The 27767-nt window shown below is 26.0% G+C and overlaps 3 protein-coding genes and 1 long non-coding RNA gene across 9 annotated transcripts in view; 3 read left to right on the top strand and 1 right to left on the bottom strand.

The window, feature by feature from the left end:
* The first annotated feature begins 170 nt into the window (after positions 1–170).
* Positions 171–4704, top strand: LOC130670310 (ras-related protein Rab-38-like). 2 transcript variants are annotated; one of them, XM_057473663.1, is made up of 7 exons: positions 171–187; positions 1056–1169; positions 1361–1393; positions 1694–1790; positions 2707–2763; positions 2929–3173; positions 4311–4704. In XM_057473663.1, coding segments are annotated over exons 1-7 (672 nt in total). In that variant the 5' UTR covers positions 171–186; the 3' UTR covers positions 4436–4704. The 2 variants fall into 2 exon arrangements, with proteins under 2 accessions (XP_057329646.1, XP_057329645.1); XM_057473662.1 differs by lacking the exon at positions 171–187 and adding an exon at positions 526–891.
* A 113-nt stretch (positions 4705–4817) lies between these two features.
* On the bottom strand, positions 4818–17663 carry LOC130670308 (G-protein coupled receptor moody). 4 transcript variants are annotated; one of them, XR_008990352.1, is made up of 9 exons: positions 17164–17662; positions 12005–12105; positions 9798–9938; positions 9087–9385; positions 8846–8999; positions 7186–7385; positions 6616–6795; positions 6213–6305; positions 4818–5821 (listed from the first exon to the last, which is right to left on the bottom strand). XR_008990352.1 is itself a non-coding variant. In XM_057473661.1 (8 exons), exons 2-7 carry the CDS (start codon positions 12103–12105, stop codon positions 6584–6586), a joined length of 1107 nt encoding a protein of 368 aa, XP_057329644.1. In that variant the 5' UTR covers positions 17164–17663; the 3' UTR covers positions 4818–5821; positions 6560–6583. The 4 variants fall into 4 exon arrangements, 2 of the variants coding, with proteins under 2 accessions (XP_057329644.1, XP_057329643.1); XR_008990351.1 differs by having other exon boundaries at positions 5806–5821; positions 6560–6795; positions 17164–17663; XM_057473661.1 differs by lacking the exon at positions 6213–6305 and having other exon boundaries at positions 6560–6795; positions 17164–17663.
* On the top strand, positions 14703–16444 carry LOC130670313 (uncharacterized). The gene is made up of 3 exons (XR_008990353.1): positions 14703–15299; positions 15701–15758; positions 15840–16444. It is a non-coding gene; the product is annotated as an uncharacterized LOC130670313 (long non-coding RNA).
* The window catches only part of LOC130670306 (G-protein coupled receptor moody), a 31036-nt gene continuing 20054 nt past the window's right edge, over positions 16786–27767 (top strand). The window contains exons 1-3 of one of the 2 annotated variants that reach the window (XM_057473657.1): positions 16786–17054; positions 22856–22997; positions 24645–24857. In XM_057473657.1, coding sequence (XP_057329640.1) covers positions 24645–24857 — 213 coding nt within the window. In that variant the 5' untranslated portion in view covers positions 16786–17054; positions 22856–22997. Of the gene's footprint in view, positions 17055–22298; positions 22998–24644; positions 24858–27767 lie in introns of those variants that run through there. The other variant, XM_057473656.1, reaches the window with a different exon arrangement.

Genomic DNA, 27767 nt, shown 5'->3' with positions numbered 1-27767 from the left:
AATATAGATGTTTCGAGTCAGATTAAATTTTGAGTAGACATGTAACTGTGCCGCGCTTTGAATTCCGAGTATTTGACAGAATTAAAAATGTGGTCAAATTTTCCATAATTAATTCATCAGTTATCTTTTTTATTCAATTCATAATAATGTCGACAATTGATTAAGATAAAAGTTTATCTTTTGGAAAGTAAAGATATAAGCGAGTATACTTATTTTTTATCAGATATTCAATTATCATTCAAGGTCACTTATTTAAAACTTTACTAATTAGTGATTTAATTAAAAATTTTTTTCTAATTTGATTTTCAAATATTGAAGTATTTCGCTATTCAAAATTAACTATTCTCTTTTATTTATTAACAAATTTGTTCAATATCTTCGATCAATAATTATGTCGTTTTTAATTTATCGCATATCCGAACTATTAAATAATTTTTTAAAAATTAAATTCATTCCACAAATTTAAATATCTTCATATAATTATTTCATAATTCATATATACAAATTATTTAAAAAATTACATAAAATATTTTATAAATAATAATAATAATTAAATAAATTTTAAACAGTGCAATATGACGTTCACAAAACAAAATCATTTATCTATTCCTTTCACTTTATCTAAGGTATTACAAGGACACGTAGACCAATAGTCGTAATAATATTATTAGTAAAATAACAAGCGGTAGAGACAAATCATCTAAATTTAAAATAATAATAAGTAATAATAATTATTTTATTAATAATATATATTGAACTTTGTAATGTATATGATTTAATAATAAACTTAAGACTCGTGGCACGTAAAATATAATGATAGCGGATCATCAACGTCACTGTCGTGAAGATACTTTCAGTGGCTTATCATCACTCTCAGCCACTTAGTCCAAAGTATGAATCAACTTGTCATTTAGTGTTTAACCTCCTATCAATACATTTTATTTATAAAAATTTTCCATCAATATAATTATTGATCGTGTGTATAAACATTAATGAGTGGTGAAAAAATAATTTTAGTTAAAATAATAAAATTTAAATTATTATTTATATTAAAGTGAGTGATAAAATGAATAATCGTAAATCAAGACGAGACTCCGATGTAATTATTTCAAATTATAATCACAAAGAGTTACTGTTTAAATTTCTTATCATCGGTGATTATGGAGTAGGTGAGTTTGTTTTTCATTAAATATAAGTAAGTAAATGGCATTGAAATCTCGTGATTATAACTTTGCGCATGCGATTTTTCAAGACAATTGCGCCAATAAACGTGCGCATTACTTTGACTTGTTTTTTTTTTTCGCTTTTATTCAAATTTTATTAAACAAACTTATAAAAAAATTACTTTGATAATTTTCAGGTAAAACTGCGATCGTGAGAAGATATACGGAAGGTATTAATTATTATTATTATTTAATTATCTTTTTTAATAATTTTATTTTAGATAATAGTAATAATAAGTAGGAAAAAATTATAATTATTGTTATTATTATTATTGGTAGTATTTTTTTTTTTCAATGTAATTAAAGATTTACATAATTACAAGTGAAGCCTCGTAGATTACCGCCAAAGCTTAATAGAACACTTGCTGATTAACATAATTATTAAACTAGTTGTACATATGTTTTCTGAGAATTATTTTTTTTTTGTTTAATTTTTTACTTTTTAAAATTTATTTAATTTTTTTTTTTAGGAAAATTTTCGTCAAATTATAAAATAACAATAGGTGCTGACTTTGCAATTAAATCACTTGACTGGGATCCTCATACTAAAATAAATTTGCAATTATGGTATTTTTTTTTTTCCTTAATTAATTAACTAATTAATCGTTGAATTGTTTTGTTGACGTCAAGTAAAAGAATGCGGAAGTCTAATTTAAGGAGACCGCTACTTTTTTAAATAATTTTTTTTATCTTTGAACATTTTATTGTTAACAAAATTATTAGTAATTTATTTATGACTCAACATTTTTTTTATTTGAAAACAATTATTTTATGACGAAGTCGTGGTCAGTGTAAACTTTAAACGTTTTCTCAAAGTGTTTTTTTTAGATTTTTATAAACAGTTCTTTTAAAAACCAATGAAAATACCGTCAAGTTTCATTTTTTAATTAAAAAAAAATGTTTGAAAATTATGTATTACCTATTACTTGCTTGCAATTGTTGTTAAAAAAAAAGGCAAATTAAAATAAGAAGATATTTTTTTTTTAATTTTTTCGAATCAAATAATATTTCGAATAAAAATCAGAACTTGTAATAAAACGTCATAAATGTCTTGAAAAATTTTCAAAATACGCAATCGATTTTTTATCTACATAATAGTTGAAGATAAATGTGCAGCATCGATTCTCGGAATTTATAGACTAATTTCAAAATCGAATCTAAATTAATTATTTTGTATTAATCAATATGCATTCAAAATACTGCGAAATTAATCTTTTGACTGTATGCTTCAAAATAATTAATTATAGGATATAAATATAAAAAATACTAAGTAGCGGTCGCCTTACCTAATTTTAAAAACTTGTACATACAGTTTGTTTATTAACATACTAATTAAAAATTATAATAATGATTTAATTTTGAATATTAATTAAAATATGTATAAATAAATTAACTTTCAAAAAGACTTTCTTTATTTTACTGACTGTCTTATTAACTTTCACTTGCACATATTCGTTTAAATTTATCACGGCTTTTATTTTAGGGATATCGCTGGTCACGAAAGATTTGGATATATGACACGAGTTTACTATAAATATGCGTAAATATTTGCTTTATATATAATAATAACTATTAATTTTATGTTATTTATTTTTTGTGTAATCTAACTTGTACAAAAAATTTCTTTTTTTTTCGATTTATGAAGGTAGTAGAATAATTTTCACATCAAAATGTCGTAATTAATTTTGTTTTGAATTTTTCTCAGGGTCGCAGCTGCTCTAGTTTTCGACATATCGCGAGTAGCGACATTCCAGTCTGTTAAAAAATGGTTAAATGATCTACGAGAGAAGGTCATTTTACCGGATGGTTCTAGTATTCCGATTGTTCTGTTAGCTAATAAATGTGATATACAACATGTAGCTATTCCTACTGAACAAATTATTAAATTTTGTAAGGAAAATAAAATTTCAAAATGGTACATCACATCCGCTAAGGAAAACAAAAATATTGGTAATTATTTTTATTTATTATAATAAATAATAATCATTCATGTGTAAATTATTCAACAATACGGGTGCCCAATTTCAAAACACAGTAACTGGCAAAAATAAAATTTTTGATGTATGAATCGAATCATGTCCACTAGACTCCCCTTGAACTAAAAATACTAAAAAATTGATTTTAAAAAACTTGTCTACTGTGTTTTGAAATTGGGCAGTCGAATATACACAGAAAAAAAAATTTTTGGCGCGAAGTTTTTGTATTATAAATTGAAAACAAACATTTTCTTAAGACGAGAAAAAGTTCCTTAGCTCCAAAAATGTTTTCTTAATCTTAGAAAAATTTATTCTCGCTCCAAGAATTTTTTTGTTTTCAATTCATAATGTAAAAAATTTCTTGAGGCAGATAAAAAGTTGTTTGGGACAAGTAAAAATTTTTTGCACCAAGAAATTCTTTTATTCTGTGTACAAGATTCAGGTTTCTCAGTAATCTAATCCCTTTGAAAATCGAGTCATAAATTTATTTCATATACTTACGGGTGAAATAAAAGATTAATTATCTTTTTTTTTACTAACTCTGTAATGATTGAATGTAATTTTGATGTTTTAAATTATGAAGGGGTTTTTATATTTGAAAAAAAAAAAAAAATGAAGTAAGTAAAACAGCGAAATACAAATAATTGACCTTTTCTCTTCGACTTTTTATTAAAATAATAATTCAATGGATTGAAAATGAGATTTGAGAGGAATAGATTCAACTAGATAGAGAATTATAAATTATAGAAATTAAAATTACTTGATCAATAAAATTAATTAAAGAGGCGGAAAACTGGCTAGAGTTTAGCGATGGAGAATTTATTCCTGTACAATGATTTTTTTTTTTCTTTTTTTTTTATTCGAGTACAAACTATTAAATTAAATTTATAAAAATTTTATAGACTTAATAGATTTTGTAATAAATATATATATATTTTTTTCAATGTATACTCAGTTATCATAATAATAATTTTTTTTTTATCTTATAGTCTTTAAATTTTTTATTTTAACAAATACTTTAACGAGCATAAGTAGCGAAAAATTTATAAAATATTTTTTCAATGATGATAATTTAAAATTTATTCTTATAATTATCTATTTAATATTTTAGATGAAGCAATACATTATTTAGTAGAAAATGTGTTGAAAGCTAAGATAGAGGATGAAATAAAAGATTCAATAAAACTCCGTGGTGCTCCACTCATCAGTGAAAAAAGTGGATGCTGTAAATCCTGAATTATGTGAATAAATAAAAACAACACACATCCATAAATCATGAGACTTTAAAAAAAAAAAATAAGACTTTAGAAGTAAAATAAAACAAATCATAAATAGTTTTTTTTATATAAATAATTTAAAATGGAATTAATTTGTAAACTAAAAAATAATTTACATATATTTTTCATTCCATAACATGTTGATAATTATGTTATACTTTAATACATAATTATCATTGAGATAAAACATGAGTTTGCTGGAAAATAAAGTGAATAATTGCTCACAACAGATAATAATAATTTCATAAATATAATTAAATGTAGATATATTTATTCACTTTTATTATTCACTCAGTCAGTTTGTATATACACGATTACTCTTAAAATATTTTTGACATGTCTTTGTAAATACATAATAAATATATATAATAATAATAATATAATTTTTTTGTGATATTTTTTAATTATCAAATAAAGGTGCTGATTTATATTTACATCATTTCTTTGGCTTTATTTACCCGTTAAAATAATTATACAGTCAGACCCTGTTGTAAGATTACGCGTTATAAGTCCCTTTCCCTCAATTTGTTAAAACTTGCTCGGAACGCTTCCTCCACCAACAACTCAATGAAAATTTTGCGCCGAAATCTCACTGTAAGACTAACAAACAGTACATCTATAATCGAGATAAAATGTACATACATATCGATTGTAAATTAAGTAATTCATTTTCATAAAGAATACTTAAAAATTCGTGGTTTCACATAACTGATCAAGAGAAGGGAATGACAAAATTCTGTTTATTTATAAATATATATAAAATAGATTCACTGTATAATAGAGCAGAGTTGAACTGAATGCATCGATAAAATGCAAAATGTCTTTAGTCTTATAGCGAGGCTTGGGCGTAAAAACTGTTAACAGGGGTTCTATATTTTGTATTCAGAGATTTTGTTTCCGAAAAAAACTCAGAAGCACAATAGTGGGGAAACCTCAATTCTAAGAATTTTTTCCCCATCAGTCCCGAACTAGTCTTGTAACGAAGTCCGACTGTATTTTAAAACCAATGAATAAAATTATAAATTTTTTATACAATTAATTGGTAAAATAATTTTTACGGCAAATAATTTATTGACTTAAATATTATTATTATTTTAATGATAAAAATATTTAAACTAAATTAATTAGCTAGTATATATTGCTACAAATAAATAATTTAATAATACTTAATTTAATGGCTGAGTAGAGTCTGAGTATAAAAAATTATATTTATAATAATTGTATTATTTTTTAAAGAGTTTTAATTATCATAGATAATCATCCGGAAGCTCTGATTTTCTTACTACAGGATTCATAGCCATAGATACAGTTGACACCATAGTCTTGCTGTAATCCTTGGAATAATCTAAAAATAAAATATTTTAATTAATTTATTAATTAACTTTAATAAAAAAAAAAAAATATGTATAGTCAATAATTATAAAATAAATGATATTTTATCCCAGTGAAAAATTAGTTTAGTGAATAATGACGTAAAATTATTATTAAGGGCTCATTATTAATAAACTTGTTATTCTTAATTTAGCATGTTAATAATTAATTAAAAAAAAAACATAATTATAAGCTTGCAGCTGTCAGCAATGCGTTAATGGTTAAACCCGGCGTAATTAATTATTTTTAGCGGCAAAATAAAGAAAATAATAATAATAATAATAATAATAATTATTATCTATATTATTTTCATAAAAATAACTCAGCATTATATTTCGGCTCGTATATTATGTGTCAATTAGTACCTAGCTCATTCTCCATTTAAAAACATGCTACAGTAGATCCGCGTTAGTAGAAAAGAGTAACTGAGCTATTTATCTAGCTCGCATCTGGCAGTCCTGAAAAACAGGTCGTGAGAATCAACGATATTAATCTTTGTATCATGTGAATATTCAATACGACTATTTTATAATCTATTATTTTAATATTTAGGCCGAAATATTTATTTTTTTTCATAAATGTCATGGTCACTTGATTGGAATAATTTGAAAAAAAAAATTTAATTGAATTTATAAATTTTCGTAGCATTTTTTAATTAGAACCATGCCAGGCCCAGTCTTAGAAACCAACAACATTTTTGCCCTTGACTTACGACACAAATGAGCCGTGCTTTCGATCAGAGCTTGGTGACCGTTACGATGTGGTTACCTTGGCCATAATTATTTTGTCCTGGATTGCTGCTCCCGTGGGGTGTTAAACTCGCTCTAATTTTTGAACAGCTGATTACACCTGCGTACGCTTGTCTGTATTGTTTGTTCATTATCACGTAGATTATTGGGTTGACACATGATGCAAAGTACAACAATAAATATCCCATAACGTGGAGTCCTAAGTAAAATAATAAATTAATAATTAATTAACTAATTAATTTTTTTTTTAATTGACCGTACACTGTAAGAAATTAGCGGAGTGAACGCGGAGTATATCCGGAGTGAATGCGAAGCGGATGACTGTTTGTTTATTTAATCCTCTCGGAGTGAAATTCATTCCAAAGGGGAATTTAATTTAATATTGAAACTCCGGGTCGGAGTGAACGCGGACTTGAATGAAATCTAGACCACTTTGAAATCACCCCGCAGAAAAAACAAACTCCCTATTTACTCGGTATGCGGAGTGATTTTGTTTTTAACTCCGGAACTCCGAGTGACGGAGTAAATTAAAATCCGAATTCACTCCCAATTTTTTACAGTGTATGAAAAATTTTGTATAATTATTTACCTGGATATCTAACTTCTGGATCGGTTACTTTAACGATAGTGATTGGTAAATAACAAGCAACGAAGCTCAGAAAAATAGCTAATACCATTTTTGTTATCCTCCATTCGCTTCGCTTTTGCTTTATCTCCCTCGTGTCACGTCCCGGAGTATGAGGCGACTTAATCGTCGGACTCGCGTGCTTACGCATTCTTGATTCCGAACTAAACAGTTTATAAATTATTTATTGTTGTTTTTAAATATATACATTTTATCGGACAGAGTATATTGTAACTGACAAACGAAAGTTCAGTTGATTAATTAAGGTCATATTTATTATTTATGACGAGTAATTTTTTTTATTTAAATTGATATTAACGGAACCGCTGTAGTAGTTACTGTAAATTTTAAACTCGATCCCGATGTGTTTTTTCGATCTTTAGATATTTATTTTAAAAACCAACAAGATAGTTATAATTTTTTTTTTTTTAATATATAAAAAGTATGAAAAATATGTGTTGTCTATGACGCGATTTTTTCAAAAAAGTTAAATATTTCACAGGTTTTAATATCTTAAATTTTTTGTATTTTTTTCCGGAAAGTGCATTTGAAGACAAAAATTAAAAAAACGTCTGAATCAGTCCATTTTTGAAGAAGTTATAGCTATTTGAAAAAAAGTCTTATTTTGTCGAGTTCTACAAGAATTCGCGATCATTTAGTGGCGCCACGGAAACCGTAGACTTCCCTCCGATTCTCCTAAAATACGTTTATAATAAAAATCCCGATTCGTAATGAGACAACAGACGTCAAAAATTTCTGACGAATTTTCCAAAACCACGAACACGTTTTTATTTATTTTAAAGTTGACGATAAAAGTATACCGGAAGGAAGCACGAGTATGATTCTCTGAATTTATGACCTAATCTTACAATCATAATCGAAAAATCTAAGATATGTGAGAGAAAATAATATTTTTTGGTTTATAAATGCTTAGTTACTGTCCTTAAAAAAGGTTGGGGCAAATTAATCAATCCGGACAGTGGGGGCAATTTCACTCTAAAACCAAGTGTGTAGTCAAAATTAATACACTTCCCAAATAACATTGAAACGCCATAAGCAATCTATAGATATTTAATACACCGTGAAACGTGTTTTAAATGACTACAAAAAACTATAGTTTCGCTTATGGCCTTAAACATAGGACACATTTAATATGTGTTAAAATAATACACTTGTAACACACTTGGTTTTAGAGTGTTAAGACAGTAAAAAATACATTTTTTTTTTTTTTTTTTTTCAAGAATTTGCTATCTAAATTATTTTATTGCATACTAGAAAAAGTGACTCTGAGGTAAAATGAGCCACAATTAAAGTTTTAAAAAATCCAATAATGGCTCATTTTACATCAGATTTAGCTTTTCTTAATGAAATGATTCAAGTATCAAACATTTAAAAAATAAATTTGAACGTAGTAATATTGCCCGGATTGACCAACTTGCCCCATCCTTTTTTATAATCCGTAATCAAGCATTTTTGAACAAGTAGCAGAATCCCTTTTTTTTTTATAAAAAATGGTGTCTAATTTGGCCCAGTCGGCAGGTCGATTTAAAATTTCAAAAATTTAGCAGTAATCAAACAATTAAACTGAAATTAATTATTATAAAAATTAATAATTAAAAATTACCTGTGAACAACCCAAAATATTTTGGCATAGCATCCAACAATGACAATACAAGGTATTATAAACCCAGTAACAAAGAGAAATGTTTTAGAACTTCGACCTTTTGAATCTTTAACTATTGAACATGTTTCCAAATTTGAATCGTAATCGAACTTTCCTATTTGTTTGAAAAAGTAAAATAATTATAAGATGATTAATTTTATTAAAGTATTTTTTCAATTAATAAGAAATAGTGTAAAATTACCCCAAGCACCGATCAAAGTGGGAACTTGCATTCCATAAGAAAATATATAACAGAAAGCAATCATAATAGCAATCCAATGTTTTTTATAGACTCTACTATAAAGACTATGATGTGTTATCATGATATATCGATTAACTGTTATTGCGGCAACACAAAGTAGACTGACGCCGACATTTCCGTATCTCAAAAAAGGCACTAGCACACATAAAAATCTTACATCAGTCCAGCCACTGTTGACAAATCGGATCGAGTCGAAGGGTAATACTAGGACACAGAATATAAAATCTGCTACACAGAGACTGAAACAATACCATTTATTTATTAAAATTTTTTTTATATTCCTTCTAAGGTTTCAAGTGAATGAAACCATAAGGACAAATTCTTTGTTTAGAATTTAATTTATAATAAATATTTACTATTGAAAATCATTTGTTGCTATAAATTCAAAATTGGTATTTGCAATATTCTCATGAAGCTTAAGAAGGCCAAAGAATTTTTATTATATCTAATTGAATCAACTGGTTATAGTTCTGAAGAGATTAATTTAATATTGGACTGAATGTCGGTGTATAAATATATCTTTACAATTTTTATTGACAAACAGAAGACAAGTCGGACGTACTTTTACTCTTTTTTTTATTGAACAGGTCAATAGACTAATTTATTTATTTTTAGAATTTACTCATCTAATTGTAAATTATAATTACAAACCTGATGATAAATGCGGCAGCAACATTGCGTACTTTTGGATATTTACATAATGCAATTATAGTTAAAAGGTTTCCAATTAAACCTGTTATCATTATTAAAATAGCTGCTACTGCTGCAAAAGTTCTTAGTGGCTTTGGAAATCTAAAATTAAAAAAGTGACGTTAAAATTTTTTCAATTAAGAACCGTTTTCAGATAATTTTGTCCAAGCTTTTCTCTGAGATAAAAACCCTAAACGCTAAATAAAGACACAGACCCGATGCTTTACTCTATGAACTAGCGAAGTGCACTTCAATTTTTTGACAACTTCCATTTGTTTACGAGAAAAGCTTGGACAAAGTTTCCATTTACTGTACAAGTGCAACAAAGATAGTACCGTTTATCCACTTGAGTGCGAATAGAGAAACAAATGAAAACGCGTCTTAAGAATTTTAATAGTACAATGATGGAAATATATAATTTGTACTCAGAACTGAATTTTTCATTAGAAAATTATTTTTCAAAGTCCTAGTCATTGACAGAGTATCAATTATTGACACTTCATTTGTTTTTTTTTTCTACTGGACTCCTTAAAAAGTTTATATAAATATTTTAATATAATTGTTAGAGTAAATAGAGTTGTAGAAATCGGATTCTAGTTTGTAGTACAAAAAATTGGACAAAAGAATTAAATTTTATCACGTCAGTGTAAAGAGCGAATTACACAAATTATATAGAATGTCAGTAATTGGTACACTCGAGTTGAGAAAATTAATCTATTATTGATATTAAATATAATAAATTATAATGTCTTACATATTTTTTCTAATGTCAACCATTAGGATCTTTAGCAAAAATTATTTTCAACTAAAAATTTATACTTATTTTCACAACTTCAAATAAATCAATAATATTACGCGGGTCAAAAAATTAACTTGATTTTGGCGTAATTTTAAAAATTAAAAAAAAATAAAGCGTCAAGTTTAAGTTTACTTTCAATAAATGAAAAATATATTTTAAGATATGAAAACTTATTTGGTTTTGATCTATTTTTGACTAAGTTGTCTTACTCAGAACCGATTTGTGCCAACTAAGTCAAATTGAAGTCACGTTGTTTTGGATTTGACTTAGTTGACTTACATTTAAGTCAAATTAGTAAAATTCAAGTCAACCTAGACTTTAATTTGACTTAGTTAATTTGAATTTTTAAGTTAAAAAAGCCATATTGCAGTTAAAAAAATAGTGTAGCCGAAATCAAATTAACTAAGTCAATAATATTATAGCAGTCAAAATGAAGTTAATTAAGTAAATATCAAAAAGTTCTTAATCAAGTTATTTTTTTGACCCGGGTTAACTCGAATGAAGCAAAATTTTTCTCTTATGTTGATAAATTCTTGACACAAAAATACACAGTAAAAGAGGATTCATCAAAGTATAAAAAACTAGTGTTTAAAATTCACGTGTTTTTAACACTTTCGAGTGTTAATTCAACACTCTGTTATTATTTTGCTTGACCAGCTTTAATCGATTGATTTTTTAACACACAAAAATATTATTTCGTTCGAAAGTAACACTTTTTAAATGTTATTCTCAAATCAACACGCAATAGATTTCAAAAATTTTGTTGACTATTACAAAAGAATTACTGGAAAATTGTTACTTTTAACATATACGTGAGTAACTTTTTCTACACTCGATATGTGTAGATTTTGACGAATCCTTTTTTACTGTGTATATTTTTTTGATAATTATTAAGAAATCCTTCATTGTAAAAGTATAAAGTTTTTTGATGTACAAAATTTTTATTTTCTAATTATAATTATGGTAATTAAAAAATTAAAATAATAACAATAATAATGATAAAAAGTTTTTTAATTTATACTATGCAATAATAACTTTTGGATAACTTGCTACGGAAACATCATAGAGTAATTTAGGATAAAACTTGAGTCATTTCCTGTATAAAGGTGTTCTTGCGAAATCCACCGAGAACTTGAGATAATAAAATCTTGATAAATATTATCTCTTAACTTTGATTAAAGATTTATTATCATTTTATTCATTTATATTATTATTTATTTCACATGATAAATAACAATAAAATTTTTAAAGCAATTTTTAGTTCATGATTTTGCAATGAATAAAAAAATAAATATTTTCTTGACTCAAGAATTTATTTTCCTGAGTGTATTTATAGAATAATGTCTAATAAAAATTTTAATTAATGAACCTTGATATTTCTCCATCAATGATTGTATGATTAGCTGCATTAATTTGTGGAAGCCAAGTCGCTACGGCTTCCATACTTAAAGGTGACTCGGTCCTCGTCATCTAAAATAAAAATAAAAAATCCATTATTTAAATCACGTGTAGACAATTTTTTTTTTTTACTTTTTAACTAAAAATAAATGTTGACGTCATAAAATATAAGATTCGTAGAAATTAAATAATTACGGATGAGATAAAAATTGAGGATGTGGCTGCGATAAATTTGTTAATTTCTATAAAAAAAAAATTACTATAAAATTCTTCAATTAAATGAATTATTAATAAAAAATTATTGAAGATAATAGAAGAGGTTGGAAAAAAAAAAGTTGATAGTGTTATAAAAACATTGATGACAGTAATATTTTTATCATTCCAACACATGGATTGACAAAAACGGATGTGCCAAATGAACTGAATAAATTTGATGAAGAAAAAAATAGTGTTATGATAAACGATGAGTAAGTGAAGGAATAGAGAAAAAGGAAAGACAGCTGTTGTGTTGCACCCTTGACGTCATATTAAATTTAGTATATAAAGATATAGTTGTGTGATATGAGTCACTATAAATGGATAAGAAAAAGTATTGAGGTGTAGATGAATGTAAACTTTATAATTTCATATCTACTCTTACGTTAACGTTACATTACTCATTCCAACTGGTCGTATAGATTAAATTATCATATATATCTATATATAATATATGTATTTACATTTGATGGTATCAAATATAATACATGTTTTTATAACCGTGTTAGTAATATATATATAATACGACAGTAAGTAAAAAAGTAGAAAGAAGATATGGCTTCTGGAATTTAGATATACTTATTTATAGTTATCATATACTATTATCGGTTGTAAAAATAAATATACATATATATATAGGGGAGAGGGAGGCAAAACAGGGTACCCCCAAAATTTTCAAAAAAAAATTTTTTTTAAATGAGCATTATTTAAAATTTTTTTTTTTTCACCGTTTTCGAAAAATTCTGTTTTTGTAAAAAAATAATTAAATTTTTTCTGATCAATTTATAATAAAAGAACTCCCAGTGTCAAATTACTTCAATAATCATAATATATTAATTGATTTCATTGAGTAAATTTTGTTTATTAGACTACAAATTTTTTTTATTTAACGAAAAGGAATTTTTAATTTTTCTTAGAAAAATTTGAATAATAAATTTTTAATTGACATATTTACACAACTCGTGTAATAAAAATAAACATCTATAATGAATTATTTATAAATTATTACAATACAGCAATAAAAATAAATGACAAAAATTTTGAACAAAGAAATTTATAAATTGTTGACTTGGTTGAACAACAACGCCTACCCTTGTATTAAATACAAAAGCAGAAATTCAATCTGAACTACAAATACTAAAACCTAAGTATTTAATTGAATCGCACAGTCTCCCTCATTCTCAAATATTATATTATATACAAAGCCTACATCCTGCATCTGACCATTCATACGAAGGATAAGAATTCAATGAGAAGCAAATAAGACTAAACTATACAGCCATAGGGGTAGAAATAATCATAATAGCTTAATATTCCCCAGGAAATCTGCGCCTCAAATCACGATATTCACACACGCACACATCATATGTTTACTATTAAAATAAAATGACATATTTGTCGTATTATATTAAATATCTCTGAATACAAAAGATAAATTTCGTGATCTATAAATAATCAATCACGTACTCGTTATCAAAATTGTTGAATTAATCGAATAATGCTAATAAATATTTTTTTTATTAATCTATTTCTTTTATATTTCTATTTTTATAATAATAATAATAATAATAATAATAACGAGCAACCTACGTGACTGCCCGAGTATTACTGCCGAATTTATTAAATATTATTTAAATTTAACTGTTTGTTAAAATCTCTACTCTAAAATTTATTTTAGAATCTTTTATTTATTTTTATTATCATTGAAATTTAACAAGAAAAATCTCATCATTAACTCGCAAACATTGATTTCGATGTTGTATAATCATGGGATTCTAAAAAAAATCTACACACGGTCAATTTTTTTTTATTAGTTGTCTAATATATTTTTTTTCACTTATACCGAAGTAAATTTGTTTAACTTTTATCATCAAAGAAGATATGGCATGCACTAAATTTTTCTTATTCTCCTTAATTATATATATTCAGTCATGTTCAGTGATAGAATAATTAAAATACTAATTTGTTTAAAGAAAATAAATACGATGATCGACTTTTTTCCGCGTGATTTAAATGTAATTCGAATGATATAGATAAATTTATTTATCTCGATACTCGGCAATAAAAGAAGATTTAAACCATGAAAAGGCACAAATTTAAGCCAAGGCTTGTTATCTATATCAAATTTAGTAATGTTAACTAATTTCATCATATAGATATGGCTGGGACAAAATTTTCCTCATTTTCTTAATAATATAGATAATAATAATAATAATAAAATTAATTAAATTCAATAAAATAAAAAGTCAACATCATTAAAGAACCAGACAATTGAATTTACTATATTTTAATTAAAAAAAAAAAACTTTTTATCTTTTGTTTTTCGGTACTTTTTTTTATCTCTTAGCGGTTTAAATTATTCTTTTGAACTGATGGGGGTGCTGGATTTAGTAAACTAGGGTTAAACAGCCGTACATTAACCTCGATTGAGCTTAATTAAAGAAAATTAACAAACACCCAGTCCATATATTTATATATATTTATTCTCCCCGCTCTTGTAATTCTGGGTGTCTGGTACTGGTGTAAAAAAAAGTGCGAGAACCCACTAGCTTTTCTATATACATGAACACAATAAATTTATACTATACATTGAAAGGATAAAACTAAACGTGGGAGAGCATGTTGTATTTTTTTACATTATCTATATAGCAAATTATAATCATTTTTTTTTTATTGCAATAAAATACACATTATAATTAATTAAATGCGCAGTAAAGCTGTAGTGTAATGATATTTAAAAATATTGTTTTTTATATTTTTATTCATTTATTAATTGATAAATGTTTTTTAGAATAAATTAAATAAAATGAGGGTCACGTGATGAGGATAAAAAAATATTATATTAATTCACGCAAGTGTCTCTATGGAATTTCTGATGATACAGTGATGTCATTGAATCATTCTTGGGTTAATCATACACAGCCGAAGACATATGACTCAAAACTTGACTCATGCAATCTAATGGAGTGAAAGTGCCTCAGGTGTATCGCGATTCCCTGACACACGTGTTGGTTCGTTTTATTACTACTATTATTATTACTATACACTACACACTATATTTGTCCGCGTGATTATTTTTCAGTACCGTTGCTCATTGTTTCCATTACTGAGAAATTTTCATTGTTATTAGAAACCAAACTAATTAACGTATTTATTAAATACCTCAAGTTTTAATTGTTAAATTAACTTTGACATTCTGCTGTTTTATTTGATTAATTTTTTTTTTTAATTGTCTTCAATCTCATTTATTTATATATATTGAAACGAATTTTATATATTAAAATAGTAAGCAAAATTTATCAATGAATTTTATTATTATTATTTATTTATTTACTTATTTGTTTATTTTCTCTGTTTTGCAAATGATAAGTAAAATAAAAAATAAAATACTAACATGAAAAATAAAACACAGGTCATGAAATCAACTTCCGCATATTGTCTTGACGCGTTGGGTGACATCATCATTCTATGTACGTATTAAATTTATCTGATATATTATATGATGTGAATTAATATCGTCAATATATTTTAACCGTATATATTTATTACAGCAGTAAACACCATATATATATATACTTATATCTATGTATGGAAAGGATGTCCAGGTGAGAACAATGAAAAAAAGTCGTCCCCCAAAAAACGCTTTGTTCACAAATTACAATGAACACACAACAATTTTAGAGACATAAATTGCTGAAAAATTTTTAATAGTTACATATATTTATTATATAAATTATGACATAATAAATGTGAAACCTTTGGGATATAGTGAGTGAGCATGAAAATTAGCGATGAAAACTCGCGGTTCAATGATCACCAATTGTACGTACATCGAGGTATGTGCTTTTCTTTTATCGTTAAATTAAATGGAACGAGACGTTATTATTTAGTACAATGGGCATCGGTGGGAGCGAAACAGATTGGTCGATAAAACCCATAAAAGGGAACTTTAACTAGTTTTATGGAGCATAGGGAGACTTTAAGTTACTCATATTTGTTTAGGTCTACTTTCTCATATAACCGCCGTCTAAAATTATTATTTCAATGCAATTTTTATAATTTTGTATCCGTTTTTTTTTTTTTTCCTAATCCTGTTCAGAAAAATTGGACCAACGGAAAATTTAAGAAAAATTAATTTATCTTCATTAAATATTCAAACCCTCACATAAAAAATTATGATTTCAATTTTTTTTTAACAATTTAATTTAAAAAAAAAAGTAAAAATATGCACATGTAGAAAATTAATAAAACTACAGGTGCTATTTTTTTAAATATTAATTTTTTTTTAATTTATCGTTTTTAAAAAAATTAAAAAATTATTAGTCGGCGGCTAATTTTACTATTCATGAAAAGTTGTCATTTTATGTCTTAAGAATACTTTGAATTCAAATGAATAATTTTTTTTTTTTAATGGAATCATAAGTTGTTAGCTTAATAAATATTTCCAATAATTGGTTGTTTATCATAAAAATTTATCCAGAAAAGAAAACGGTTGGAAAATTAGTCAGATTAACATTTATAGTTAAAGATGATATTTTTTCTCATGATTTCTTCCGTCAATAACAGTCCAGAGCTTCTAGATGCAATACATCATTCGCACTTGTATTGTGTTGGTCAAGTAAATAACATTCGTGTATAAATGTATATACATATGCACATATAACATGAGATAGTATAGCAGTCAAACTTCTATGGACATGGACATGTTGATAAACGAGCCCTGAAACGAGCAAAGGAATACGGAAAGAAATAGAATGAAAAATGAAGTGAGTAAAGAATAAAATAGTTTAAGTTGTCGATGCAAATCACGTGTAAACATAAATCTTTTATATTTTTTCAATGTCATTATTTTTATTTAATATTTTGCGTACTTACTTTTATAATTTTTTACTTTTAACTCCTTGTTAATTATTTAGCTAATCCACATTTTATTATTAAAATTTTTTTTAGTCTTGACAAGTAAAATTCATTTTATTTTTTAATAAAAAAAAAAAATAATGGTAAATATTTTATAATACGTAGCTTCACTTGACTTTTATCGCAAAAAAAAAGTTGATAAATAAGATAAAAAAAAAAATCTTATATTTCTTTTAAGAGCAAAAGCTACTTGTAAACACTTAAACTTGATCTTCAAGTGTCAATACACTCGAATTTTATCACAAACACACTTTGCAAAAAATTGTAAACAATTTTTTTTTAAATCCATAAATAAAAAAAACTGTAGATATAAATCTGTAGTTGAATAGCAGTAATAGTTTTTTCAGTAAACTGAAAAATTTAAACTCGTAAACTTAAAGTTGTTTATAAACAACCGCGAGGATAGTAATCCGCGGGTGTTCGTCGCAAGTGTCACAGTCCAACTGGTAGAGCAAGAGCACGAGCAAGGCATTTTCATTCTGTTTTGTTCTGTCAAACGAATAGTATAGAGCCAGTGTATTACGAGAGAGGCAATAAGAGGGGGAATACCGCGATGACAAACGCACCCACGAGGTCGTATCCTACTACATATCCTTACCCTCCACTCGAAATTTTTTTCTACTTACCAACTCTTCTCATGTTTCGCTGAGTAGAATCAGGTAAATAATAACTTTAATAAAATAGTTAAATATAAAATCTAAATAAAAATTACAGTCGCCGATAAATTTGAGCGAAAATTTCTAAAATCTATTATATTATAAATTTAAACTCCAGGTGTTTACTTTTATTTGTTAGATTTGTTGAAAAGAAAATCGTTTAGCGGTCGTTAAATTTGAAAAAGTTTAAACTTGTCTCATATTTTGTTAGCACCTGGACTGCCAATTTTATATTCTGAGCTGCGTGATCACGAATTTATAAAGAAATATTTTTACAATTATCTATTATTAGTATTTTTTTTTTCTTCAGGTATCGTGTTTTGAGAAAAACGTGGTGATGCATTTAAACGGCGTTATTAACTGATAGATATTTTTTAAATAAATAGAAAAATTACTAAGGAATAAAATAAATAAATAAAATTTTAATAGAAAGTATTAAAATTTTTTTTAACTTACTGTAAAATAATAATAATAAAAAAATATGTCGATTAATCTTGAGTGTATACGTCAGTTAACAAAATGCAATTATTTTTAAAAAGGATGTAGGGGTATAGCTCTAAGCATCCACGACCCACATGGTCGCACCCAGGTTCCTCCGCACTTCCACTCACTTATATTACACTCTTTTTGTCCCTATACCACACGTCCTCGGACCTATACTTTGATCTCTTCCTCTTGCTTGTACGATTTATATATACTTATATATTATAAGCAGTATGGTGTATGATAATAATAATATTGATAATACAATAGCTATGTAGAAAACATGGATGTTGTGCGGATACTATTATACGGGTCTATGGTCTGTGGTCTATGCTAACTAGATTCGATGTGTTTATATTTAGTTTATGTGTGTTGTATATGTCAACCACCGTTTGAGTAGCCGGTAGTGTCGACAAAAATCGTCGACGGTGTCCCCGGAGGCTGGTGTAATATGTGTTATTAAACACCAACGCACATCATAAAAAATATCAAGAGGGGAAAATAATATTTTATTATATGTTAAACTGATTTTTTTTCAAGGCTCATTTATTACTACTATTATTTTAGTTTTATTAATGTACATAAGACAGTTGAGCAGTGATTCAATTTAAATAACTAAACTAAAAAAATTTCATTGATTTAAAAATTTACTTTGTTAATTGGTAAAAAATATTTTTAGTTATTTATTTATTTTAACGCAATCTGCAATTTACAATACTTTAACAATGATAATAATATATAAGTCTCAAATTTTGCATGAATATAATTAGACTCAATGCATTTAATAATACATACCTGTACGAAAAAAGTATATATCCGGGATATATACGGGCGAAACTGAATATATGTCTCATAGATGCGGCATATATTCAGATTTGCCCGAATATATACGGATATATACTTTTTCCGTGCGGGATAATTATCTACTTAGAAGTCACTCAACATTTTTGATACTTTTTTGTTTAATACAGTATAGCTACTATCGAAAAAATGTTATCACAAGAATTTATTATTATATTCCAATAATTTCTTTTGCATTGAGAATTGTCATATTATATTTACGTAAAACTTAGTAATTAGTAAAAATAATATAAACTTTATTCTAACGAGAAATTAATTGAAAAAAACACTTTTTAAGTGACTAAAATAATTATTGAGTCAAGATACTCAATAATTTCTAATAATTTGTTTTTCTACTCAGTGTACTTTTTGTATTTATTAAACATAAAATTTGTTTGAGTTATTTAACAATTTAAAAACTGAATAAAAAATTTAATTAGATCTATATTTTAAGTTTATCTTGAATAGAGACAAATTTTCTAGTGTCATGGATTCATTTTTTTTTGTTTTTCAATAAATTATGGAAATTATTTCTGTACGTTATAGACATGGTTTCTACATATTTATAGAAAATGTTCATATAATTTATAATAGGAACTATTTCTATACTCTTTTATATCTCACAGTTGATAATCTTTTAGTGTATATTTGAAAAGATTGTATAGCCTTGATTTCAACTTAAAAATTGACGTTAAGAAAATTTGCTGTTTAATAATCGTTTATATTTTCATTGTGTTAAATCAAAAAAATTTTCTTGCCTTTAATAATCACGAACGAAAAAGAAAGAAACTTTAAAAGTTAGTGTTAGAAATTATAACCCGGAACCTGGGTGTCAATATATAGGGAATTTTAACATTTCAAACAGTAAATTTTATATCACGTGTCATAAATTTTTAATATTTGTACCATTTTCAAAGTTCAAATATTGATTTTTCCTGCATAGACAATAAATTTGAATATTTGTTCTACAATTATTTACGTTTTAATTATAAATTAAAAAATTACTATTTAGAACGATAGTATTTAAGGATTACTTTATCATTATATACTTTTCGTTTCTTGATTTATACACTGAGAAAAAAAAAATTTTTTTTCAAGTATATGTATGATTGTATAGTACCGAGTAAACTATTTGTTTAATCTTAGTAAAGATATACTCCAACTAAGTTAAAAAAAAGTTTTTTTTTCTCAGTGTATAGACCATTTTTTTCCGTGTACATTTCATAGAAGAGAAAATTCATTTTAAATTAAGCGATTAAATAAAGTTTGTACAGTAGACAGTTTTTTAATTACAGTGGAAAATTTGACTTTTTATCTAAAATCCCATAGAATTTCTATCAACTGCTAAATTTTTCACGTTGCATGAACAAGTTAAATGACGAATTCATAAAATAGTACCGCTTATATAAAAGAGTATTTATAAAACATATAGACAAATTCAAAATTTTGAAAGCTAAACATTTAAAAAACAACATCACAGTAATAAAAAAAAATCAAGTCCTTTAAAAGTTAATAATTTTGTACTTTACATACATTTACAGTATATTTAGAATGAGAAGGCTGGAAAAATATATTCTGTTGAGTAAAAAATGGAAATAAATGTTTTTTTTTTTTTCGGTATTTTGAATAGCAAGTGAAATTCTCAGAAGCCTTTTAAAATTCTAAATGAGGGCTGTATTATGCTTCAAGATTTTTTTTTCTTATCGTATACTAAAAGATTTTGAATAGCGAACATAAAAAAAAATGCTGCTGTAAAAGGACAGTCTAGTAGTCATAAATTTTGATAATAATTTAAAACACCGAGTTTATTATTAAGTCATAACCGTATCGTTAAATTTTCAGTTTTTGAACCGACAAGTCAATACGTAAATGGAAAACTTAAAGAACCTAATTAATATCATAGGTTACCACAAATTTAAATTTAAATATTTGAAAATTTTTTTGATTCGGTCATCTCACCCTCTTTTTTAATTTTAAAACTCATAAAAGAAACCATTGAAAACTTGTTTTAGATAAAATGTGATAAAAATTAATGATCGGTTTCTATATAGATTAAATTTTTAGATCGACCTTCTTTATGAAAATCATTAAATATCAAAGTTTCTATTAAACCTCTTTTTTAAGCTTATCAATTTAAATTTACGTTTCCATAAAATTTAATTGTATTGATACTCTTATGCATTGACCTTTTTATCAAATAAATGCTAATAGCAATAAAAATATAGTGAGAATAGAGGGGAAAAGTAAAATAAAAAACGTCCAGTATAGTTTATACCCTGAAATTGGAGAGAATAATATGTAAAAGGACACCGTCACCACGTGTTCCCGTATGTTTTCCCATGACGACTATAATATAAAACGTGTTGGGTCGATTATCAAAGTTTCAACATGTGCGTTACACCGTCTTTTCTACTCCTTTTAGTTTTTGTTTACGATATTTATGTGCTTTACTTTTTCTTTTTGCAATCTCTTGCTCTAAGTTTATTCTTGCATGCCTGTCTACACATGTGACCCTCATTTTTTTTGTTATAAACTCAAAATTATTCCTTTTTCACTAAACTCAATGCTTATCTGCACCTTATTCAATTATTAACAGTCAATTAATTCGAATTGAAATTTTGTTTTTCATTTTCAATAAATTATTCAAAATAATAATTTATTTATTTATGAACTATTAAAAACTTACTTTTATATTAACGATTGAAAAATATTGAATTTAAGTCAAAAAAAAAAAATGAACAAGGTGTGTTACCTTTCTACAATTTATCGTAATTGTGCAAATATACTCTTATTGTTGGCAACGAAACGGTCAATTACGCTAGTATGTTCATTTTGCGAGCACCAAAAATGTGAAAATTCTTACCCGCCTTTTTTTACATGTAAACCAGCAACTGCTGACGGTGATAAAAAATATATTATATAATGTAATGTAATACAATAGAATTGAGAAACTCAAGTAAGTTTAGATAAAAAAAAATTTAATTTTTGGTATCATCATTTCGTTTAATATTTTTATAATTTTTTTGTATCTAAAAATTTTTTCTTATATTTTAGAAATTATCAAAATAATATTTTTTTTTACTAACAAAACAAAAAAAACATGCGCATGCGTTTAATTTATCTCAGTAAATAGAGAAGTATGCGCGGGTCTTTTACTCTCTCTCTATTTTCCGCTGATATGAAAGTCTCTGACTGAAAACGGTTTAGTTGTGCCGCGAAGCTGGTGTGACGTGTCACGAACTGAATTGTTCGTATCAATTTAATAACATAAACTTTTATTTACCTATGGTGAAAAAAAATAATTGACTTAAGAACACTAAAATAATTTTAGTTATTTGAAAATTAAAAAAAAAAAGTTTGTTGCTCTTGCAATCAGTAAACAATTAAATTGTTAAAAATAGTTCAGAATAATGATAAAAATGATTTAATAATTGAATTAAAATAATGAACGAGATACAGTTACATTACAACGTAATGTGTGGATATTAAAAATAAATTAGAGAAAACAAAATATAGTACGAAAATAAATGTGCCATAGGTGTGGAAATAATTGTGAATTGCGGGATGCTTTACACTGTTGAATTATCATCAAGAAGTACGAATTTGAACTTTGCAAGCTCAGCTGTTTCACTTGGCACCCTATGGTTATTCATTATCACTCGTTTCTCCAGGTCTCTGTGGGTGTTACTGTGCCTCTACTGACAATGAAAGTGGATCTGTGTAACCTGGCAACACGCTAAAGATGTAAAATAATGTTTTTCACCCTTTTGCCATCGCGACGTTGAATTATTATCGTCATTATTTTTTTTTGAGGTACATAAATTTAACTGTAATTTTTTTATCAATATTTTATTACTGTTAAAGCTATACATGTTTATTTATTTATTATTATTATTATTATATTATTTTTTTGTTTCGTAAAAATGAGAAATTTTTTAAAATTTATGCGTGATAAAAATGTCCTGCGAAATTTCAAAGGGATAAAAAAAATTGTCCTGCCTTATCTTTTTTAGTATCTACTTTTCATTTTTTATTTTTCTCTAGACATTCGAAATACTCACGGCTGTCGTGTACCGTCGATTTTTCACTCTTTATTTTATTTATTTATTTTTTTCAACTTTAAAGTTCAAGTTTACTTTTTTGTTCATTTATATAAATACCGAAAAAAAAAAAAAACAAATGTTTGGATTCCAAAATAAAGTTTATTACCTTCTACATATATATATGTATATATATAGTTTCAAGCTTCATTAAGATCCATTAAGAAAAATCGTACAGTTTTTTTTTCTACATGAGGATAAAAAAGTTAAGAGACTTAAGTTGGTAAAGATAAAAAATTGAAATAAAAAAAAATTTTATCAGAGAAAATTTGTATAACTCGATGTATTTAACCGAAAAATTAAACTTTAAAAATAAATCATGCATCAATAAACTCATTAACGAGATTTATCAACTCCTAAAGTTGTTATCAATATTTTTTCTTATAGTATTTTAATATATATTACATATTGTTATTTATTTGTATTTTTATTTTGTAATTTCCCAAGAGAGTTAAAGAGAGAGGATAAATACTGAGCAATACGAGAGTGATAACGAAAAAAATAAATAAAATAAGGAACATTTATGTTTTTTGCCAAGTAAACTTTTGGATAAAATGACGCATTCCTGAACGTTTTTCTTTACGATTAAGTCCCTCTCGATGAACTATATCACGCTAGTACACCTCTCTAATAGGCTCGTCCATTTTCGTAATAATAATAATCCTTTTATCCACTCTCACTTTTCTTCATTTTTATTCTTACTATCAGCTTTTATTTAGCTCTACTTTTTTTTCTTTTTACATCTATACAATTTTTTTTTTTATTTTGAAAACACCAAATAAAATCTAAAAAACATAAATAAGTTTTAGATTAACTTGAATAATAATAAAATATATAATATGAAACTCTGAGGTAGGTCAACGTACAAGTCAAGGTGTCATGTTTCTATAGTAAATGGATAAAATAAACATTTATTATTTTTAGTGTACTCATAAAAAAAAATCAGTAGACAAATGAAATAAAACAAATTTATGAATAAAATCTAAAATTGCTGAGTTTACGTCTCTCCCTTATAAATTTATATTTAAAAGACTTTTATGCTTTGATTTTTCTCTGTTAAATTCTGTTATATCTGCATATATATAGATATTTATATATATATATATATATATATAATATATATTCAACTTTCTGGCCCAGTTAAAAGGGATTCTCATATTTTTTCTTAACCACACGCCTTTTATTCTAAACCTTGAATTATCTCTTGACATTATCGTAAAAATATTTTCGTGTAAAATTCATTTTTCATTTTTTACATATATATTAAAAATTATTGTGACAGTTTAATGACAAATAGTTTTTACATGTGTAAATTTAATGAAAAATTGAAATAATAACAATATAATATTTTCTTGTCAAGATGCTAGAGCACTGGATGGCTATCAACGATACAGACACAAATAGTAGCATATTAGAAATAGAAGAGGTCATAGAAAATCCAGATTCAGCGATTTTATTCGGTGATTATCCTCAATGGCTTCTTTATTTCGCTGCCGGATGCTGCGTCCTCTTCATGTTTATTGGCATACCTGGCAATCTCATCACAATCGTCGCACTCTTCCGCACAAAAAAGGTAAGTTGTTATGGAGATTTAACCGCTTGGATTGCGGATACTTATCTACAGCAAGCTTGGTAATAATAAACTACGCAAAGTTCATTTTCAAGATAAAAGTCTTGAAAATTTTAAATCACCATTATTACTTTCATAGCAATAAATGCTGATATAAGTTTATTAATAAACAATAGTCGATTAACTTAAATCATTAGAAATTGATTTAAAAATTTAAACAAAACTAACATTTATTCTCAGGCAAATGAGTAGACTGCAGTCAAAATAAGGTGCGGGTAAACTAAAAAAAAAATTTTGCGGCAATTCAAAAATTTTTTTTAATTTTATTTATATATACCTAAGGTAATTTGAAAGTGAGAATCAATAAAATTTTATTAAAAAAAGTGAAAAAAACAAATTTTTATTTGAACTTTCAAATCCAAAAAAATTTATTTTTTACTATCGTTTTAATTTTTTTTTATTAGTGCGTTATAAAGTAGAATTTAAAAAAAAAAAAAAAAAAAAAAAATATTTATTTTTCTAATTATTGTGGCCAAAAATAAGGTGAGCCTCACTTCCAAATAATTACTAAATAAATAAAGATATAAAATTAAGGATATAGTTTATTTAGAGTAAAACAAAGTTAATTTTTTTGTTCAGACTCACATTTTACCCTTCCCCGAGTCAAAATTTAGAACCTATGTAGGCCCCTCTAGCCCAAAATATATCCGATTGAGAGCCCTGTAGTCCTCTAGCTCCGACTTTGAACCCAAAGATCCGAACATTCACTGAGAGGTCCGATTTTGAACCTTCAAGTCCGACAATATTAGTCCCGTAATAAATTTCGATTCATTATAATTAAATTACTTATGATGATATAAAAAATTGAAGATTTTTAAAAATTAATTGTAAGCATTATCTTTTTGACATGCGACGAAATTTATATAAAATTAATTATTATTATTCCTATATTATTATTACTTTATTATAAAAAATTGAACTAGCTATTATTGGCATTCGCTATATATTTTGATTGAAATTATTTTAACCATTGTAAATGCAAATAAAATTCAGAGTAACATGGATTATTATTAATTATAATATTAATAATGCTAATGATAATAACAATATGAATATTATTATTAATTTGCTGTTAGTTATTTAATATATATGAATGCTAATGCATTCATATATTCTTTGATTGGTGTTTTAATATTTTTTTTAAATCTTCAATGGCATACCAATCTTATTTATTGTAATATTTGGCTAGCCTCTCTGTGCTAGCACGACAATTACTTTTTATTTCAAAAACGGTTTCGCCCCGAATATACTTGCTGGGCTCATCAGTAAAGTTGATGCAAGTATATTCTACTTTAGACCGTTTAATTGATGTTAAATTTTATACCCAATTCCATTTTTTTCCAAATTTGGAAAAAAATGGAATTTTTTCTCCATTCAATGTTTAATGCCTCTTATATTTATTTGCTGTTAGTTATTTAATATATATGAATGCTAATGCATTCATATATTCTTTGATTGGTGTTTTAATATTTTTTTTAAATCTTCAATGGCATACCAATCTTATTTATTGTAATATTTGGCTAGCCTCTCTGTGCTAGCACGACAATTACTTTTTATTTCAAAAACGGTTTCGCCCCGAATATACTTTTTTTTCCAAATTTGGAAAAAAATGGAATTGGGTATAAAATTTAACATCAATTAAACGGTCTAAAGTAGAATATACTTGCATCAACTTTACTGATGAGCCCAGCAAGTATATTCGGGGCGAAACCGTTTTTGAAATAAAAAGTAATTGTCGTGCTAGCACAGAGAGGCTAGCCAAATATTACAATAAATAAGATTGGTATGCCATTGAAGATTTAAAAAAAATATTATTATTAATATTATTATTATTACAATAAATAGGATTCAGAGGTTCAAAATAGGACCTAATTTTAATTTTCATCAGATCCTATATTGAATCATAAAGTGCTGAAAACGGAAATTTGTAACCCTTCAGGGACCAAAATCGGACCTAATTTAACAAGGAAACAGACTCTCTTTTGAGCCTCCAAGTCCGAAATAGATCCGACTTTAGAAGGTTCAAAATGGGCTCTAAATTTCTATTCAGGTCCCTATAATGAACACTTCCAAATAATTACTAAATATATAGATATAAAATTAATGATATAGTTCATTAAGAGTAAAACAAAGTTAATTTTTTTTTTCAGACTCATTTTACCCTTCCCTATAATGAACACTTGAAATATATCTAATGAATGTAAACAATTTTATAATTAACAGAGTAAATTTAATTCAACAGCGATTAAACGTACTTGCGCCGAGTACATAGAATCAGCAACCCCACTAGAACGTAAACATGTTAAAAACGATCGTAATTTTGTCAGCAGGGAGTTACTACTGTTTATTTGAATTTAAACGATAATGCATTGGATGAAATTCGTGAAAGTGTTGATGTACTCATGGAGACGTTAACTTTGAAACTGAGCTGACATTGATTAAGACTTATATTTTATCTACAGATATCTAAGCATCGATTGAGTGGTGGGTCAGAAAGTTTGTATAAGCACTCATCCTATGTCACCACCAGATTCTCCAAAAAGTATATATCTATCGAAAAATAAAAAAAAATTACCGACCATATATCATCCACTTCTCATCATCTATTTTTTTTTTTTTTCTGTAAATCAGTGGCCGTTTTTTTATTAAATTTTGTATACTTACTTATTAAAATAATAATAATTATTATTATATATATAAAACAAATTAAATGAAATGAAATGAAAAAGGGCTTGACAATGTCGAATAAACTAGAAAAATATCTCTCATCCATATCAATTAATAAATTAATGTTCTATTATAACACAAGCTCTTCTGGGATATGAAAGTCGCAATAGCACTTTGGCAAATGAC

This window comes from Microplitis mediator, chromosome 6 (genome assembly GCF_029852145.1).
Source record: "Microplitis mediator isolate UGA2020A chromosome 6, iyMicMedi2.1, whole genome shotgun sequence".
In the NCBI taxonomy this organism is placed as follows: Eukaryota; Metazoa; Arthropoda; class Insecta; order Hymenoptera; family Braconidae; genus Microplitis; species Microplitis mediator.
The sequence above is the reverse complement of the archived record's forward strand: the minus strand, read 5'-3'. Positions and strand labels throughout refer to the sequence as shown.

Bases quoted from the DNA above. Each gene is read 5' to 3' on its own strand.
- LOC130670310 (XM_057473663.1), top strand. The intron at 1,170-1,360 runs GTGAGTTTGTTT...GATAATTTTCAG, and splicing joins CATCGGTGATTATGGAGTAG to GTAAAACTGCGATCGTGAGA. The intron at 3,174-4,310 runs GTAATTATTTTT...TTAATATTTTAG, and splicing joins TAAGGAAAACAAAAATATTG to ATGAAGCAATACATTATTTA.
- LOC130670308 (XM_057473660.1), bottom strand. From the start codon at position 12,105: ATGACGAGGACCGAGTCACCTTTAAGTATGGAAGCCGTAGCGACTTGG. The intron at 7,386-8,845 runs GTAATTTTTAAT...TAAACTGTTTAG, and splicing joins ATATTTTGGGTTGTTCACAG to TTCGGAATCAAGAATGCGTA. The intron at 5,822-6,615 runs GTAACCACATCG...TTTTATTTTTAG, and splicing joins ACAAAATAATTATGGCCAAG to ATTATTCCAAGGATTACAGC.